This window comes from Chelonia mydas, chromosome 3 (genome assembly GCF_015237465.2).
Source record: "Chelonia mydas isolate rCheMyd1 chromosome 3, rCheMyd1.pri.v2, whole genome shotgun sequence".
Taxonomy (NCBI): Eukaryota; Metazoa; Chordata; order Testudines; family Cheloniidae; genus Chelonia; species Chelonia mydas.
The window spans coordinates 191,614,564-191,629,992 of NC_057851.1; the positions used below are offsets into that span (position 1 = coordinate 191,614,564).

General features: G+C 37.7%; 1 protein-coding gene across 15 annotated transcripts in view; it reads left to right on the forward strand.

The window, feature by feature from the left end:
* ESF1 (ESF1 nucleolar pre-rRNA processing protein homolog) overlaps positions 1 to 15,429 on the forward strand; it is a 71,045-nt gene that overhangs the window by 10,839 nt on the left and 44,777 nt on the right. For 8 of the 15 annotated variants that reach the window (XM_043544012.1, XM_043544007.1, XM_043544006.1 and 5 more), the window contains 5 exons: positions 262 to 375; positions 2,747 to 2,847; positions 4,196 to 4,348; positions 6,398 to 6,512; positions 8,613 to 8,748. In XM_043544012.1, the coding sequence (XP_043399947.1) occupies positions 262 to 375; positions 2,747 to 2,847; positions 4,196 to 4,348; positions 6,398 to 6,512; positions 8,613 to 8,748 (619 nt within the window). Of the gene's footprint in view, positions 1 to 261; positions 376 to 2,746; positions 2,848 to 4,195; positions 4,349 to 6,397; positions 6,513 to 8,612; positions 8,749 to 14,418; positions 14,476 to 15,429 lie in introns of all 15 variants that reach the window. The other 7 variants (XM_043544004.1, XM_037896108.2, XM_037896107.2 and 4 more) reach the window with 3 other exon arrangements.

A 15,429-nucleotide genomic window follows, 5' to 3' on the forward strand; every position in this document is an offset into this window, starting at 1 on the left:
CACATTGTATGTTTGAAAAATAGTAAAGACCGTTTATTGAACATTTCTGTTTGCTCTGTAGTAACTGCTTAAGAACCATGGACGTGTCAGTGATATCAGGTGTTGTGGGAGATGTAATTCTTATGTTTTTCTCTAAAGTTCAACACAGTGTGACTTCATCAAAGGACAGTAACTGGAAAATAAGACGTTTCTTCTCAGCAGTCAGCACCCAAAAATCTTATTACAATTAATATATTTTTGCCTTCTTCTTCTTCAATGTAGATAACAAGTAGATTGGCAGTTTGCAACATGGACTGGGATAGGCTGAAGGCTAAAGACCTACTGGCTCTGTTTAATTCTTTCATACCTAAAGGGGGTGTTATATTTTCTGTAAAGGTAAGAACTATTTGAAAATAAAAATAAAAGAATTTTGATTCCAGCAAGTTGCTTTTCTTCCCCATTCCTCCTGCTGACTTCCTTTCTCCTCTCCCTATTCAATTGATTTGTATTGGTCCTTTATAAAATAAATGTAGGCTATAGCTCCACGCTCTCCCTTCCATTGGTGGGTGTTCGTGTGGGATGATAAGCTGACACAGCTTAATTTTTATATGTGACATTGGTCTCAGTCCTGTTACCACTGAATTTAGTGACAACATTTCCATTGACACTAATAGGAGTAGCAGTCCTATGTGCAAAAGTAGCATAAAGTTCAAATGCTTAATTTTCCTTAGTTCATACAGTAGATTCTCTAAAATTCTATCCCATGTTATAGGTGGGGCTGGTAGCACCATCTAAAATCTTGGCTGCCTAATGCTTCTCATTATAAGACCCTGTTTTCAGGTACTTGTAACTTAGCCAAACTTAATACATTTGAGTTGAAATTTTTTATGCTGGGTGTCTACCTCAGGCTGACCTTTTTTGGAAAATTTCAGCCAAAATGGTTTGGCCATTTCTGAGAATGAGGCTAGGAAAAAATATGTTTTGCCCTTGTTAAAAAGAACGAAGTGGAGGTTCTGGGGGAGGGGAAAATGCGATCATATAATTAGACAATCACAGTGCATATACACAGGCATTGTATATTAATTTTGGCATTTCCTGACTTTTGAGTGCTTGACTTTGTTTTCAATGTAGTTTTGTATGTAATATACAGAAACAGAGCAGTATTGTCACTAAATGAGTAATTTATACTACAAAAACTGTGTGTGTGTAGCACTGTAGCTCGAACTTCGCATTTTAAGTAAACTACAAATCTGGTTCACCTGAAAATGCACAGCCAGGGTGGATGTGCAAGTTTTCTCCCAATTCTAGTTGTAGATTTCTTATGAAGGAAATAGTATTTCTGCAACATCACCAGTATTTATAACTAACCCCAGTAACTCTGTTCAGGCTTTTTACTGTGAAATAGTGTATTGTTTTCTGATACATAGGAATAGTGTCTCTGGCACTCAATCTACTGCTAAAAATAAATGTTTTTTGTCACAAACTTTCAATTACAATTGAATTGATTCCATTTTTTCAAAACACAATTATTCATGTAACATTGCATTGACAAGTCATTACGTAAAAATATTTTTTCATAACCATGAAATCTATTAAGTTACCCTGGACCAGAAGATTAAAGTTACAAAGTTGTGTGAGTGAAATAGCTACAGTGTTTAAAGATTGCTTTCATCTGAGCATTTACTACATAAAATCCATTACATTAATTCCTCTTGGGGAGTATTTCCTGGAGTAGAAATATATGTAATAAGAGGTTGGGTTTAGAGTGCTGAAAGTTAGGCGGTCTGAGCAGCTTTGGTCTTCTGTATTTTGTTTCGTTTTGTGATAGTGTAAGGGTTGTTTGTGTTCTTTGTTTAGGGTTTTTACACTCTCCCTACCAAATGCATTTGATGTTTGCTACCAAAAGAATTGGCAAAGTTGTACTATTCTTTACGTAATAAATTGAATGAGACAAATTAATTGGGCACTTAATGCTCTCTCATCTAAACGTCCCATAATCTAAGCACTCTTCTGTCTTACTTTTTGTTCCTGTTGAGTACTGTAAATGATGGATTATAGAGAAGTATCTTTCTAATTTTTTTAAGCATGATTACTTTGTATTCTGTTCCACTGCTTCTATTGTTTAGTCAGTTTCGCTTTTTTTTTGTATGGGTCTTTAACACAGAGAAAAAGAAGAGCAGAAAACAAACATGACTCCAATCCTGCAACCTGAGCTGCATGGTTAGACCCCTGAACCTGAGTGGAGTCTGATCAATTTCTGTGTAAGGATCTGTAGGAGGGTATAAAGTCTTGCCTGAATGGATCAGCTCGCAGGATCAGGGCCTTAGACAGTAAAACCGTGAAAACTGGCAGGGGAATTGAGCTCAAGTATAGTAATTCAATAGTTTCATTGTTTGTTTTTTTCTTTTTTTGGCAATTGATTCCAAATTGATTGTGTCACTTTAATTATTTGATCGCTGAACATTAATTCTGTAATCACAAGTTAATGTTGTTATGTATTTATACATCAATTTAATTTGAACACACTTATATAGTTGCTTACCTTTATTCCTACAAGTAGGTATATTGAAGTCACTGAAACTACTTGTATGCTTAATTTTTAAGCAGATGTGTAAGTGTTTGCAGGATTGGATCCTTTAATGTTTTCTCACTTGAAAAAAAAAGTGATTCTCCGAACTCCTGGCTTGATATGTTTTTTTTCTTTTGGATGCTGTACACTGCATCTGTGCAATTGGCTTATAACCTTTTTTGTTTGGTATATTTGTAGATTTATCCTTCAGAGTTTGGAAAGCAGAGATTGAAAGAGGAGGAGCTGCAAGGACCTGTAGAACTATTAAGTCTTCCAGAGGATGCCACAGAGAAAGACTGGTATTAATTTAAACTACAAATGGTTGATAGTAGCAGGCCTCATTTGCAAATACCATGCTCTTAATACATTTTTAACATTATTATGGAAGTCTTATATTTTACCCTTTTTTTTAATGCTTTCTGGTTTTTCAGAGGGTGTTTTTAATTGAATCTGACTCATCATCACATCATATACTTGAATAAATTTGTTGGGACATAAAACTTAAGGCCCCAGTTGTGTAAATTGTTCCATGCAGGCTGTGGGAATCCACCTGGGTGCAGAGGTTCATCTGCATGGATCAGCTTGCAGCATTTGAGTGTAGCTTGCTAAAACTTAAATCTACGTTTTAACCTTTACATGCTAGCTCAAAGTAAGAAATGATCAAAAAGACTGTTTTGACATGTTTCCACCTTGAGGACTTAGCTTCTAACAGAAAACATTCAGCAGCTCACAGAGCAATACCTTAGTATTTAATAAAGTGCAATATTTTTTTTAGCCACTTAGCAAATAGCTAAGAAGTTTGTGGGGTGAAGACAGTTTTTGCAAATAATACCATAAAATTTTAATTATTTTAAAAATTAAATGGTTTTTCAGACATTGTGCATGTCTATATCTTAGATAGGGATTAGTTTATGCAAATACCTCATTTTGAGTAAAAGACACAGGAAAATGTAGTGGGACTGTGTGAGTTACTTTTCACCACTAGATGGTGATATCCCATACCAATGAGTAAAATCATAATTGACTGAGTTACAGAAATGGGATACAATTAAATTGAAAATGCAGAAAGTGCACTTATTTATGAACTGGAGAATTTTCCCAGGTTAACAACTTTAAACTCCTATTTAATAATGGTAAAATGGTCATATTTAAACTTATTTAAATTAAACATACTTAACCACTGTTAAACTCATATTTAACAATGGTAAAATGGTCACAATGGTAACAGAAGAGAAAACTGGAGTAGTTAATGCACAGCAGACTTCTCTAAAACTTGATTCTCAAGCAAGCACAAGGGAAGACTTTTTTTTGCTGTCAAAATTTGTACCTACGTTATCAAGAAGAGGCTTAGTCCTATCACATGTTTACTAATCAGCACTAAGGAAAATGTTTCTTCAACACACTATTCTGATTGTGGCATCTATGGAATGGCATCCATGCAGTTAAACCTTTATGCATATCTGTTCAGAGTCCCATAGAAGTTGGTGGGACTCTATGTAGCATAAGATCTGATCTTTTTGCAAAGTCAGGCCCATGTGTTGGTAATATATGGTTTTAAGAAGTTAAGTTTGAAAAGTATTTCTGAAGTTGCTACTTTGTTTCATTGCTTTAACAAAAGTTATTTGGATGTTGTCTTCACTTTTGTAGGATTTATACGGAAAAACTGAGGGATTATCAGTTCAAACGACTGAAATACTTCTATGCAGTGGTAGAATGTGATTCTCCTGAAACAGCCAATAAAATTTATGAGGAGTGTGATGGACTGGAATTTGAAAGTAGCTGTTCTTTTGTAGATCTCAGGTAAAGCAAATGGCATTTGTTTTTTTTAACAAAAGTTTAAAGCAAGTTTAAAAAATTGGAAGTAAACTGAATCATTCTTCTATCAAACTTAGCAAAAGTGTATAGTACCTTGGAAATAAAACATGCATTTTGGTTATATCTGGCTTTGTCAGAAAAAGCAAAAATCCCACCTTAAAGAGACTGTTTTTAAAAGGGGTTCAAGATACAAATATTACTACAGCTGCTTTTTCAGTCATCTTCTACAGTCAAGTAAAGCAATAGGACGCTAATAGAAAAACACACTGTAACTGTCTTATGTTTGGTTTGCTTCCTTCACCTGAGGCACGAGATGAACTGGTTTCTTTATTACAGTTGTTTCAATGAATAGCAAATGTATAGCTGCTATTGTTTTCAGGCTGTGCATCTTTGTTCTCAGGCTTTATGATTCAAAGTCAAAGCTTGGTCACTTCAAACCTCATATTTTAAGAAGGCAGGAGGCTAAACTACAGTCCTACTTTGTCACCAGACTATTCCTTTGTTTGCACAGGGAAGCATTCTGTTGTGCCGTCGTCGATAAAAATCATCTCTGTTAGATCCCAGTGTTGTTGAGGGCTTAATTGCACGTGATGGAAAAAAGTGAAGGTGTATTACCTCATAGACACTAGGTGTTGTATTTCAAAGGAAATGACTTAGACATATACTTTTTGTATTCCTGTTAATGAAACTTTCACATCCTAGAAAGATCTTGTCTTACAGCAGAGGAACCTTTTTGAGACTCCCCAGAGCCTGCCTTTCTTTTCTGCTTAACGTATTAAATTAGAAAAGTAGATGTTTCTGGAGGTGGACTGGGTAGCTTTCATCGTTAGGCAGTTGCATTTCAAGGGACATAATCTACTTGAACCCTACTCAGTTTTTTAAAATGAGGTTAAATAGTTTCAGGCATTAAAAATACACATGAGATCTCACAGCTAATAGTTATGACTTTACAACCATATTTTCTATTTTTAAACCATGTTTCTCCTTACTGACCTACACAACATGGGAAACAACAAAATTGTCTATACACCAAGTTCAGTCAAATGCACGAAGTTGGCTAACTGAAAGGGGGAAAATATTCTCTAGATATAAGCATTGTATAAAAATAGTATATAAACAGTTTTCAGACCGCTTTCTGATTTTTTTTTTTTTTTTTAAGACAATATCTCTTTAGGATTTCACAGCTTCATATTGACTTCCACTTGTCTTCAAAATTGCTTTATTTTTCTTTCCTAATTTGTGACAATACTGAAAATAATCAGAACTGTTCTAGTAGATCTGTCCTGAAAGAGCAGATAGGGCTTAGAAAAGTAAGGTTAGTTTTTATAAAGGTGTTTTCCTCTCATCTCAAAAATGCAGTGGTCAGAATATGAGAATTAAGAAGCAAAGTTGAGAGATTCTGTCTCCTTAAACGTTATGTTGTACATATTCTGTGTCTTGATCTTCCAGGAAACACATAAATATGACCAGTGATAGATTTAGTGTTATTTTAATAATCCCACTCATACTTGCTATTTTTAACTGGTTCACTTCCATTTTTTAATCAGTGTTGTTTGCCCATGTAGGTATTCCTGGCCCAAAAAAAAAAAAAAAAATGCATCCTAGGGTCTCTAATCTATCCTGTTTTAATGATTTATAGTTTACTTACAAATCATACCTGTTGGAAGCACTCCATGCCTATGCTGGCCATATGCAAAGCACTACATATTAAAAATGCAGAGTAATCAATTTAACTTAAATTGTAATTCTTTTCAAAAATTAATTTGACTTACCTTTTTCACAATATTTTATAAAATACGGAGGATGTAGAAATTGAATGTACAGTGCAAACCGCAAATATTAACTTGTGTGATATGGTTTTTATCCTTTTCCTGAATGTTGCTCTCTTTGGGCTTATCCACTTCTTATCCTAGCAGATTCTTCTATATTAACGTGCAAGGTTTTAATTAGAGAGAAGCTGAGCCTATAACTATTTGTTCTTTTGAAACATCACAATATGTGTTTGAATAACAAGACATCTTCTTTCCCTTTAAGATTTATTCCAGATGATGTTACATTTGATGATGAGCCAAAGGACATAGCCTCAGAAGTGGATGGAGCTGCATATAAACCAAAGTACTTCACATCTGCTGCTATGGGAACATCAAAGGTATCTTAACAGTGTTTTTGTAACCCTTTGTAATTTGTTGAGCTTCGCTTTTCTTGGTTTATATAAGATATGTAAATAATAGATTGGTGGCACTGGTGATAGTGGAGAAAGGATCCCTGCATATACTCAGGACTGTGGAGATGTAGACATCAAATAGATATTGTGTGTCAGGGGTCAGCAACCTATGGCATGTGTGCCAGATTTTAATGGCACACTGCTGCCTGCCAGACCTGGGCAGACAGCAGCGTGCCACTAAAAATCCTGCCTGGCCCGGCCCGCTCTTTTCCGCCCCCCGCCCAACACGCTCTCCTTGCAGGGCAGGCAAGCTTCCCCCTTCCCCCACCTCTTTCCCCAGCATACGGGGTTCCTGCCCCTCTTCCTCTCCCTCCCTGCAGCTGATCAGCTGATGGCCCTTGCTACGGAGGAGGAGAGGGAAAAGCGGGGGAGAGGAAAAAGTGGAGCTGCAGCGCCTCTCTCCGCTCCGGGGACCTTGAGGAAGAAGGGTGGAATCAGGGCATATCCCCTCTAGCCCCCTGCCTTGAGCCGCTCAGGGCAGGGGGCTGGGAGCACCCCCATGACCCCAGCCCACACCCACAGCCCTCTGCCCTGACCCCTGCACCCCCCTCACACGCCCCCAGCCCTCTGCCCTGACCCCTGCACCCCCGCCCCACAACCCCAGCCTTGACTCTTGCACCCCCCGACATTCCCACTCCCACCCCTCGCACCAAATGGGAGCTGCCCAGGTAAACGCTCCATACCCAAACCTCCTGCCCCAGTCCTGAGCCCCCTCCCTCATTCTAGCTCCTGGCCAGATCCTGCACCCCAACCCTCAGCCAGCTCCTTCACCCCCAGCCCTGTTCTCAGCACACTCCCACCCTCATCTCAGTGCAGAGAGAGGAAGAGAATGGCTCGAACCAGGGAGAAGGTAGGTACCCACTCTGTGTGGGCAGGCCGGGATCCCAGACCGGGAGCCGGGACCCTAGCTGTCAGGAGCTGGTGGATGGAACCCCAGAGCGGCAGCAGGCTGAGCCGCTCAGCCCACTGCCAGTCTGGGGTCCTGGCCGCCAACCCCGCTCAGCCCGCTGCCGGTCTGGGGTCCTGGCCGCCAACCCCGCTCAGCCCGCTGCCGGTCTGGGGTTCTGGCTGCCAGCCCCTTGCCAGCTGGGGTCCCGGCTGCAGGCCCCGCTCAGCCCGCTGCCAGCCTACGTGAACGGAACCCCAGGCCACCAACGGGCTGAGCGAGCCGGTGGTGTAAGATCAGCATTTTAATTTAATTTTAAATGAAGCTTCTTAAACATTTTGAAAACCTTGTTTACATATGACAATAGTTGAGTTAATATATAGACTTATAGAGCGAGAGACCTTCTAAAAAACGTTAAAATGTATTATTGGCATGCGAAACCTTAAATTAAAGTGAATAAATGAAGACTTGGCACACCACTTCTAAAAGCTTGCCTACCCCTGTTTGTATGTGTACGTTACCGAGGCATAGATTGTGACTATAGTTAAGACTGAGTGTCACGCTTTAAACGGATTCAACCTCATTGTTATAAATGAACAGTAGTGTTTATCATCCTTAAATTTACCCCACTTTCAGTTTGAATACAGAATGAAATTTGATTATTTAAAAGAAAATTTTAATTGGACTGACCTGGGTATTTTAAGAAATATAGCACCGCGTCTTGCCTGTTTTATCACAAATGATCTTATTAATGCAATAGTAGACAGCTAAAACTCATTGAAATTTTGGGCATATAGGGAACACTAGAAGAAACTAAATACTATGCATAGGGTACATTAGATGAAAATATGTTGTAATTAAGTTATTAATGATTGTTTATATCTACTTGATTTTTATGGAGATGCTTGGTAGCAGCTCCGTAGTTAAGACTGGTTCTTAAATGCATAAAATCCTGTTACCTAAAAGTCAGTGGCCTTTTGAAATGAAATTTCAGTGATACCCTTTGATTTTTTTTTTTTTCTTTGTAGTCTGTTTGTTTTTTCTCTTGTTAAACTTGTAATAGGAAGTATTACAAACTGCACTCTGGGCAAAAACTTCAACTTTAACTTTTATATTTTATATATCTTTTTTTTCTAAAGGTAGATATCACATGGGATGAGACAGATCATGAAAGAATAACTTCGCTACACAGAAATTTTAAAAAAGATGAACTTCTTGATATGGGTTTTCAAGCTTATTTGGCCTCATCTAGTGAAGAAGAGGAAGAGCAACAAGGTACTTATAATTCATATGCAGTGTTTGCTTAAGTTATGGGCAACACAGTTGAAGAGCATACAGTTTGTAGGTTAGTAATAAACTCCAGATATGTTTTAAAAGCTATTTTACTGATTTAAACTTTTTTTCTTAAATATGATTTATGAGGGACAGTATTTTGTCCATAGTAAAGGTTGTAATAGTCAGGAACCATTATGGAGAGAGTATATTCCCTTCAAAATTAAAGGTGACTGTTAAAGGGCAAAAAATGGAGTTGTGCCCTTTTTTGTTTGTGGTATGTAAAGAAGTCCCGAAAGTTTGGTTTTTTACATTTAGCTCTATTCTACATTGGGAACTTCTGTGGTGACTGGAGAGCTAGTGAAATGGTGACGAAGCTAGAGCAAAGGGAATGGAAGCTGTACAATTGAGAGGGGAAACGTTTTTCGGTGTACCGTTCAAACTGGTTTTTTTGTTTGTTGGTTTTTGTTTTGCTTTTGTAACTGCCTGGTTAAGGTCAAAGACTAGTGAGCATTGGTATAAAGGAAGCCTTTGTTTAAATATTCCATATCCTTGCTCCTTCAATTAGGGTATGGTGTGACAGCTCGTAGTAAACATCTGGAGATATCAAGAGGTCCTCCAGCAAATCAGGGAAGATGAGACTTTTGACATTCCTGTTCATAAGAAAACACACACACAGACACAAGCCACCCTTTAAATTGTTTGTAGGTCATGTTTAAGGATACAGTCATGAGCTGTTATAAAGGCCTATTTTAACACCTCCCACCCTTATAGCTTTGGCTAACAAAATTGGTTTGGCCACACAATTGCCATTTACACTGAAAGCTAAGGAGAGTTTTTCTGTAATGTTTGAGGAGAATTTGTCAAACTGCTTTTAGTTATAGGTCTTAAAAATTTAGTCCTGAAATTTTGTTTCTACCTAACATTTCATTCTATACTGTGAGCTTAAAAGCAGCTTTTCCTTTCTACATAATTAACTGTTTCTATATGGTTAAAACTCCTCTAACTCATGTTTGAACTGTAATTGAAGAAACTATTCTACCAGTTGTGGTATTGTTACACAATTGTTTATTGAAATGTATTGGTTATACTTTTGTAAGAAGTCTGCCAGCTAATAGCTGGTTAAATTTCAGAAAAAGCATAAGCTTCCTATACTGTATTGTAAAAGGTGTTTTCTCTGAAGTCCAGTGGTAGAAAGAACATTGTGGTTATGAAGCTAAACAATGAGGGTTCTAGTCTCTGGTTTTTTATGGTTTTCCTCTGTGGTTTCGAGGCCAACTAGCTGCAGTTTTTGTCTTTTTTTTTGTGACTCTCCATTAGGTATACACACACTCCACCCTCACCCCACAACCCTAATCCTGGCTGATGTGGAGGGGAGGCCCTGGGCTGGACCAAATCTGGGTGTGTGGTGTTGCAACCAGGCATGCAGGGTCGCAGCGCCACTCAGGTTTGGCTCGGCTGTCCCCGACCCCCCTCATATGATGATGGGACAGCCAGGTGAAAGCTGAGCAGTGCTCTGACCTCTTGTACCAGGTCTCAGTGCCCTGAGTGGGAAGCCAGGCCCAGCACCCTGGAACAGGAGCCACCGCTGCAGGCTGAATACATGGTGGGCTTGCTCTCCTCTTCTCTCCTCCCCCCTCCCCTCCCCCTGCCCCCCTCCAGGCCTCCCCTCCACAGCAGGGTGGGAGAAGTGTACATTTGCCTAGGTGGGTTTATCTGGCCCTGGATGTGACAATCCATCTAGGACCTTCCCAGGACCAAATGGTGGTGTGGGAGTTGCTCAGTAGCAGCTTTCTCTCTAATATTGGTAGTTTTAACTTTTAAGTGTTTAAATTCATGCCCTTTAAAAGTTTGCACTGGAAAAGTATTTTTTGTGATTACTTTCAGAACAGTTGAGGATTTCTTTGGCAAGCTTAAAACCTATTTTTTTAAACATCCATAACTTGGGAGATGATTAAATTTTTGAAATGATATTCATATATCAAACTTTTTTTCATTTGTAGGGATTTTTTTAAAAAAGTTTGACTGTAAACTTGAAACAGTATATACTTACTTTGACTAGAGCATAGGATAGCAATGTGAAGACAACTAGAAAAATCTGCTTATCATTTGGTACAGTGACTTGTGCTTTAAAGTTTGTATGGCCCAATTTGTGATTTATAAAGTCTGTGCAAGGCAAGGAGATGCTGAGGAAAAGCTCCACAAGGTAGTGCAAGATAAGGAAGAATAGAAATTGGGGATTTCAAGTTCTAAAGCTCTGTAGCTCGTGGGGTGGTGAGAATCATGCAAAGCTTGTGAACTCCGCAGATTAATAATATATGTCTAGGGAACCAGGTGTCTTGTGGAGTTTGAACTTCTGGGTTTCCATCAGAGATGCAGGAGAGGAAGGTAGGGACCCTTTCTTATTCCTAAAATGTCTACTGGCCTTGCATTCTTTAAATAAGGAAATTAATAGACTAACTTTATTTAAATCAAGATTGCTATTGTGTATTTATAATAAACTTTGCAGTTAATCTTTCAAAACAAGCAATTCCCTTCTGCAGGACTGAGCATTTGCACATGTGGAAATGGACAGTTCAGTGTACATATGCATATTCAAGCATACACAGATGACATCTCTAAAATAAATATTAATGTAGAAAATATCATTGTGTATTCATGAAACAACTGCCTCTGCCCCTGAAAAACTGTCTAATATCCATTTAACAGGCATATCGTAATAAGTTGCTTCTCATAATAACCATAATACCAGTATTATACAGACTGGCTGTCTGCTTCTCCTCTCTATGGTGAACAGTTTAATTGTTAGCCTGATTTGAATGTTTTTTGGGGTTGTTTTTTTGTTTGTTTTGTTTTTTGGTTTTTTTGCAACCCTCAGCCTCTGACTATAGTTAATTGAATGAAGATAGATGTGTGGTCTGTGTTTGGAAAGTGAGGTCTTTAACTTGGAGTAGGAATATGGCTAGGGTGGTTAGCAGGGCAGATTGTTTTTTGACTTTGGAATGAGAAAGATGTTTGTCTCCTGGTCACAGCTAGGTGATTAACTTGGGGAGGGTGTATTCTCTGTTCCTTATATAGAGAATAAGAGGGAAGATGTGGGAATTTCTGGCTAATAGGTGGTGAAGTAGAGGATGGTCTGAGAGCTACATGCTGTGGATGAGTAGTGATTTAAAAGTTTGTAGTCCATACTTCATTTATATCTATAGCACATGTAAGAGGGTTTCTGGTAGCATAGCGGGAATCAGTGTGCAGAGCTAAGGTTGTTTTTTGGAATCACATTTTTGGATAGAAAAAATAGTTTCTCCTGAATACTGAGAGGTCCACATATATTTTCCTTAATGAGTCTTTTATATTTTAAATACACTAAATCATAACTAAATATGACCCAAAACTATTCGAATTTGTGACTTTAATTCTTTTTAGTGTCAGTTATCTTCCCATAAAGTTTAAATCACCAGCAGAGAATTTGATTGCTGCAGTTATTGTTAGGCAGGAAATATCTTTACCAAGATCCGTACTATTTCTAGTCCGTCTGATTATGAGAGTATTTCTCTCAAGTGTCCAGTGAATTCACTAGCCTCATTGCAGTCTGTTCAATCCTCACTAAAGGAAAAGAGATATTATTGTAGGTTACTGTTTGTTCTGATATTTTTAAAAAGGAGCAGGATGTACAGTGTCTTTCAGTTCTTTCAAGAACCTAGCCTTCTAACTGTACAATTGTGGATGTACTTTCCCTCTTCAAAACCTTTTAGAGAGTATTATCTTGTATTACCAGCTCAACAGAACATTAAGGGGTATTTTTAATATATTTGCCAAGTTAATGAAAAGGAAGTGCTGTGATTATATGTTTTGGGTTTTTGTTACTAGGCACTCCTTTTATTAAGGGAACATTAGTGACATAATGTAGTGATACTGTCTTTCAACCAGTTTTCAGTTCTCTCAACTTTCTTTGGGGTGCAAGGAGAACGCAATATAACTTTAGTAAATCCTCTGGTATCTATTAGTCAACATGTTGTCATTTATAGATTCCTAAATTCCCTAATTTGCTCTCCCTCCATATGAACTTTATGTAACCTTACCACCACTGTCATAAAGTAAATTGGAAGGAATATAAAATGTTGTGAAGCTTTGGTCAGTTTTTTCAAATAGTTTTAAAAACTGATCTGGGACACTTGCAGTGTATTAAAGGAAGCTAATAATCAGAGATGAGTTACAGGAACATACAGGAGATCTTTCCATCTTGTTTCAAGGAATTGCTCCAGTTCTTTTACTCAGAGCCTAGGGAATTCATCTGGCAGCAGCCTCTGCTTGGTAATATCGTCCCAAGAATAATGCCCATTTGGTCCTCATTTTACTTACGAATGAATTTTAAAACACACTGCTACGAGCTGTTTTTAAATACTTTGTCTATAGAAACTTTACTCAGGTTTCTCAGAGCAGTAGGGGAAGGGCAAGTTAGTTATTTAACAAATAGTCTAATTTTTCTTAACTCTTGAAAGATTCCAGGTGTGCAGGGAGAGGTAGTGCATATGGTGGGGTGATGGTGGAAGTGGACCTTCACGGTGAGTGACCCAATATGTTAGAGTTTCAAAAAGTTCTGTTACTGGAGGGAGAAAAAAAAAATTGAACTGTCATCACACTTGGCAGTACTCTTTCAACATGGAAAGGTCTTGCTTCTAATTCTGTTTTTAACAATAAGCTTTTAACAGAAAGAAATACATTGCTATTTCTTTAACATGTTCCTGATGTTTTATTCATTGACTTGTTGGGTGGAATCCTGTCATGTATCTCATCTTATTATTGTGGCACTAAGCACAAACAGAAAAAATGAATTTCAGCTGTTTGAATGGAAATGTAAAAGTGTGATAGGGTGGAAAGAATGTTAGGCACTTTTTTAATTTATATTTTTTAACTTATAAAAGTATTTTATTTATAAATAGTGTTTCTTTTACTCCATCCGAATCTGCTTTTATATGGAATTTTTAAAGTAAAAAATGTCTGCCATGGCTGTTGGCATTGCTGTCATAAAACATTTGTGTAATGTCAAGCATTTCAGTGACCTTGTATGTTCTGGTTCATAGCACAAAATATCTCCATTATTTTGCTCCTGTATCTTTCTTTATTTGAGGTAATATGTTCCAGTCACTAAGCCTTTGTACTGTGAATTAAAATCTAGCGCTTAATTGCTATTTTGGGGAGGAACCACAGTGATCAGTTTGGCTATTTTTAAGGACACTCCAAATTAGGCACACCATTACCTGGAGTTTTCTGAACCCAAAACTATGATAACTAGTCTTTGTTTTCCAGGTGGTTTCAAAACATAAATCACTGGGGACACAGCTCCTTCATCTGATAAGTGATTGATAACCAAAACGCCTTGTTTTTATTGAGTCTAAAGCACACATCTGAAATACCCCAGATATAGTTACCCAAAGTCTGAGATGGTATCAGGTGGTCAGCAGCAGGTTTCTGGTGGCCAGCCTTCGTCCTTACTGCTTGGGAGTTGGATGTCAGTCTCTTAACTGGTTGAAATCTGTTTCCGAACTTCTCCAAATTACACACTCTAATTCATCTCTTTTATAGGTTGCTCAAAACAAAGCACATAACTCACAGTAAACTGTGGACTAACAATTTCCTTGGCATCAGCAAATAACTCATAATTCTACTTTTCAGCAGAGCGACTCCCAGCAAAAAAACAACTACTCATGATCATAGACACGCAGGTCCAAGGTCAGCTATCAACACTCCCTCTCGTTTTCATGGATCTGTCATTTTATCTATCCTTATTTGCAACACTACAGCTGTTTTGTCTGCTTAGGCAAAGACCAAACTATTCTTGACTGCGTGGTGGTCTCGCTTTTAGTTAATGTGGCTGAGCATGCAAAATGGCTGCAGTTATGTTAACTCCAGTTCTCTCGTAACAATGCAATTTGTGTAGTTAATTTCTTTGTTCTGTTGTTTTATAACACCTCACTAGAGATAAGAAAATATTCTCTCTTCTCCTCTCATCCTACTGCTTTAATTCTTTCAAACAAATTAATAGACCAAAACAGAGTACTGTAGAAGGGAGTTGTGATGAGCCTATCCTATATTGTACCAGTCTCTGCATGGGTAGACTTCTGTGGAGAGCCCATTGACTGCAGCAGGGCTCTGCATAGGGAGTGGCATATACTGCAGTATTCATGCCTAATATAATGGAGGCAGAAGATCTGTTTTGTGCTCTACCACCAATGACTGATGTGCGCAAATATAGATGATGTTTATCAGTAGCACTGAAGAGTGAATGCAACTTTTTTAATCTACACATTTTAATTTTATTGATAATTATATTTAAAGATATAAAATCCAGACAATTTCCTTTCTCTACCTATTTTCAGCTTGAAAATCCTTGTGAATCAATAAACTTTGTCTAGCCCTTTAAATTTGAGGGTAACTTTTTAAATTATATTTTTACTTTTAGAACTACTGAAGTTATAAATATGGTTTTATTATAAATTAAACTACAGTACACCCAACTTCTTATAAATGACCAGTTGCAAAAGAAAATCTAGACACATTTGTATGCATTTACACTTGTTAGGTACAACTGGACAATGATATACAACAAAATTGGATTAATGTGTAATTTAACAATGTATATTTCTGAACTGTATTAAACAGGAGGTTATTTAGGTTGGCTCCCTA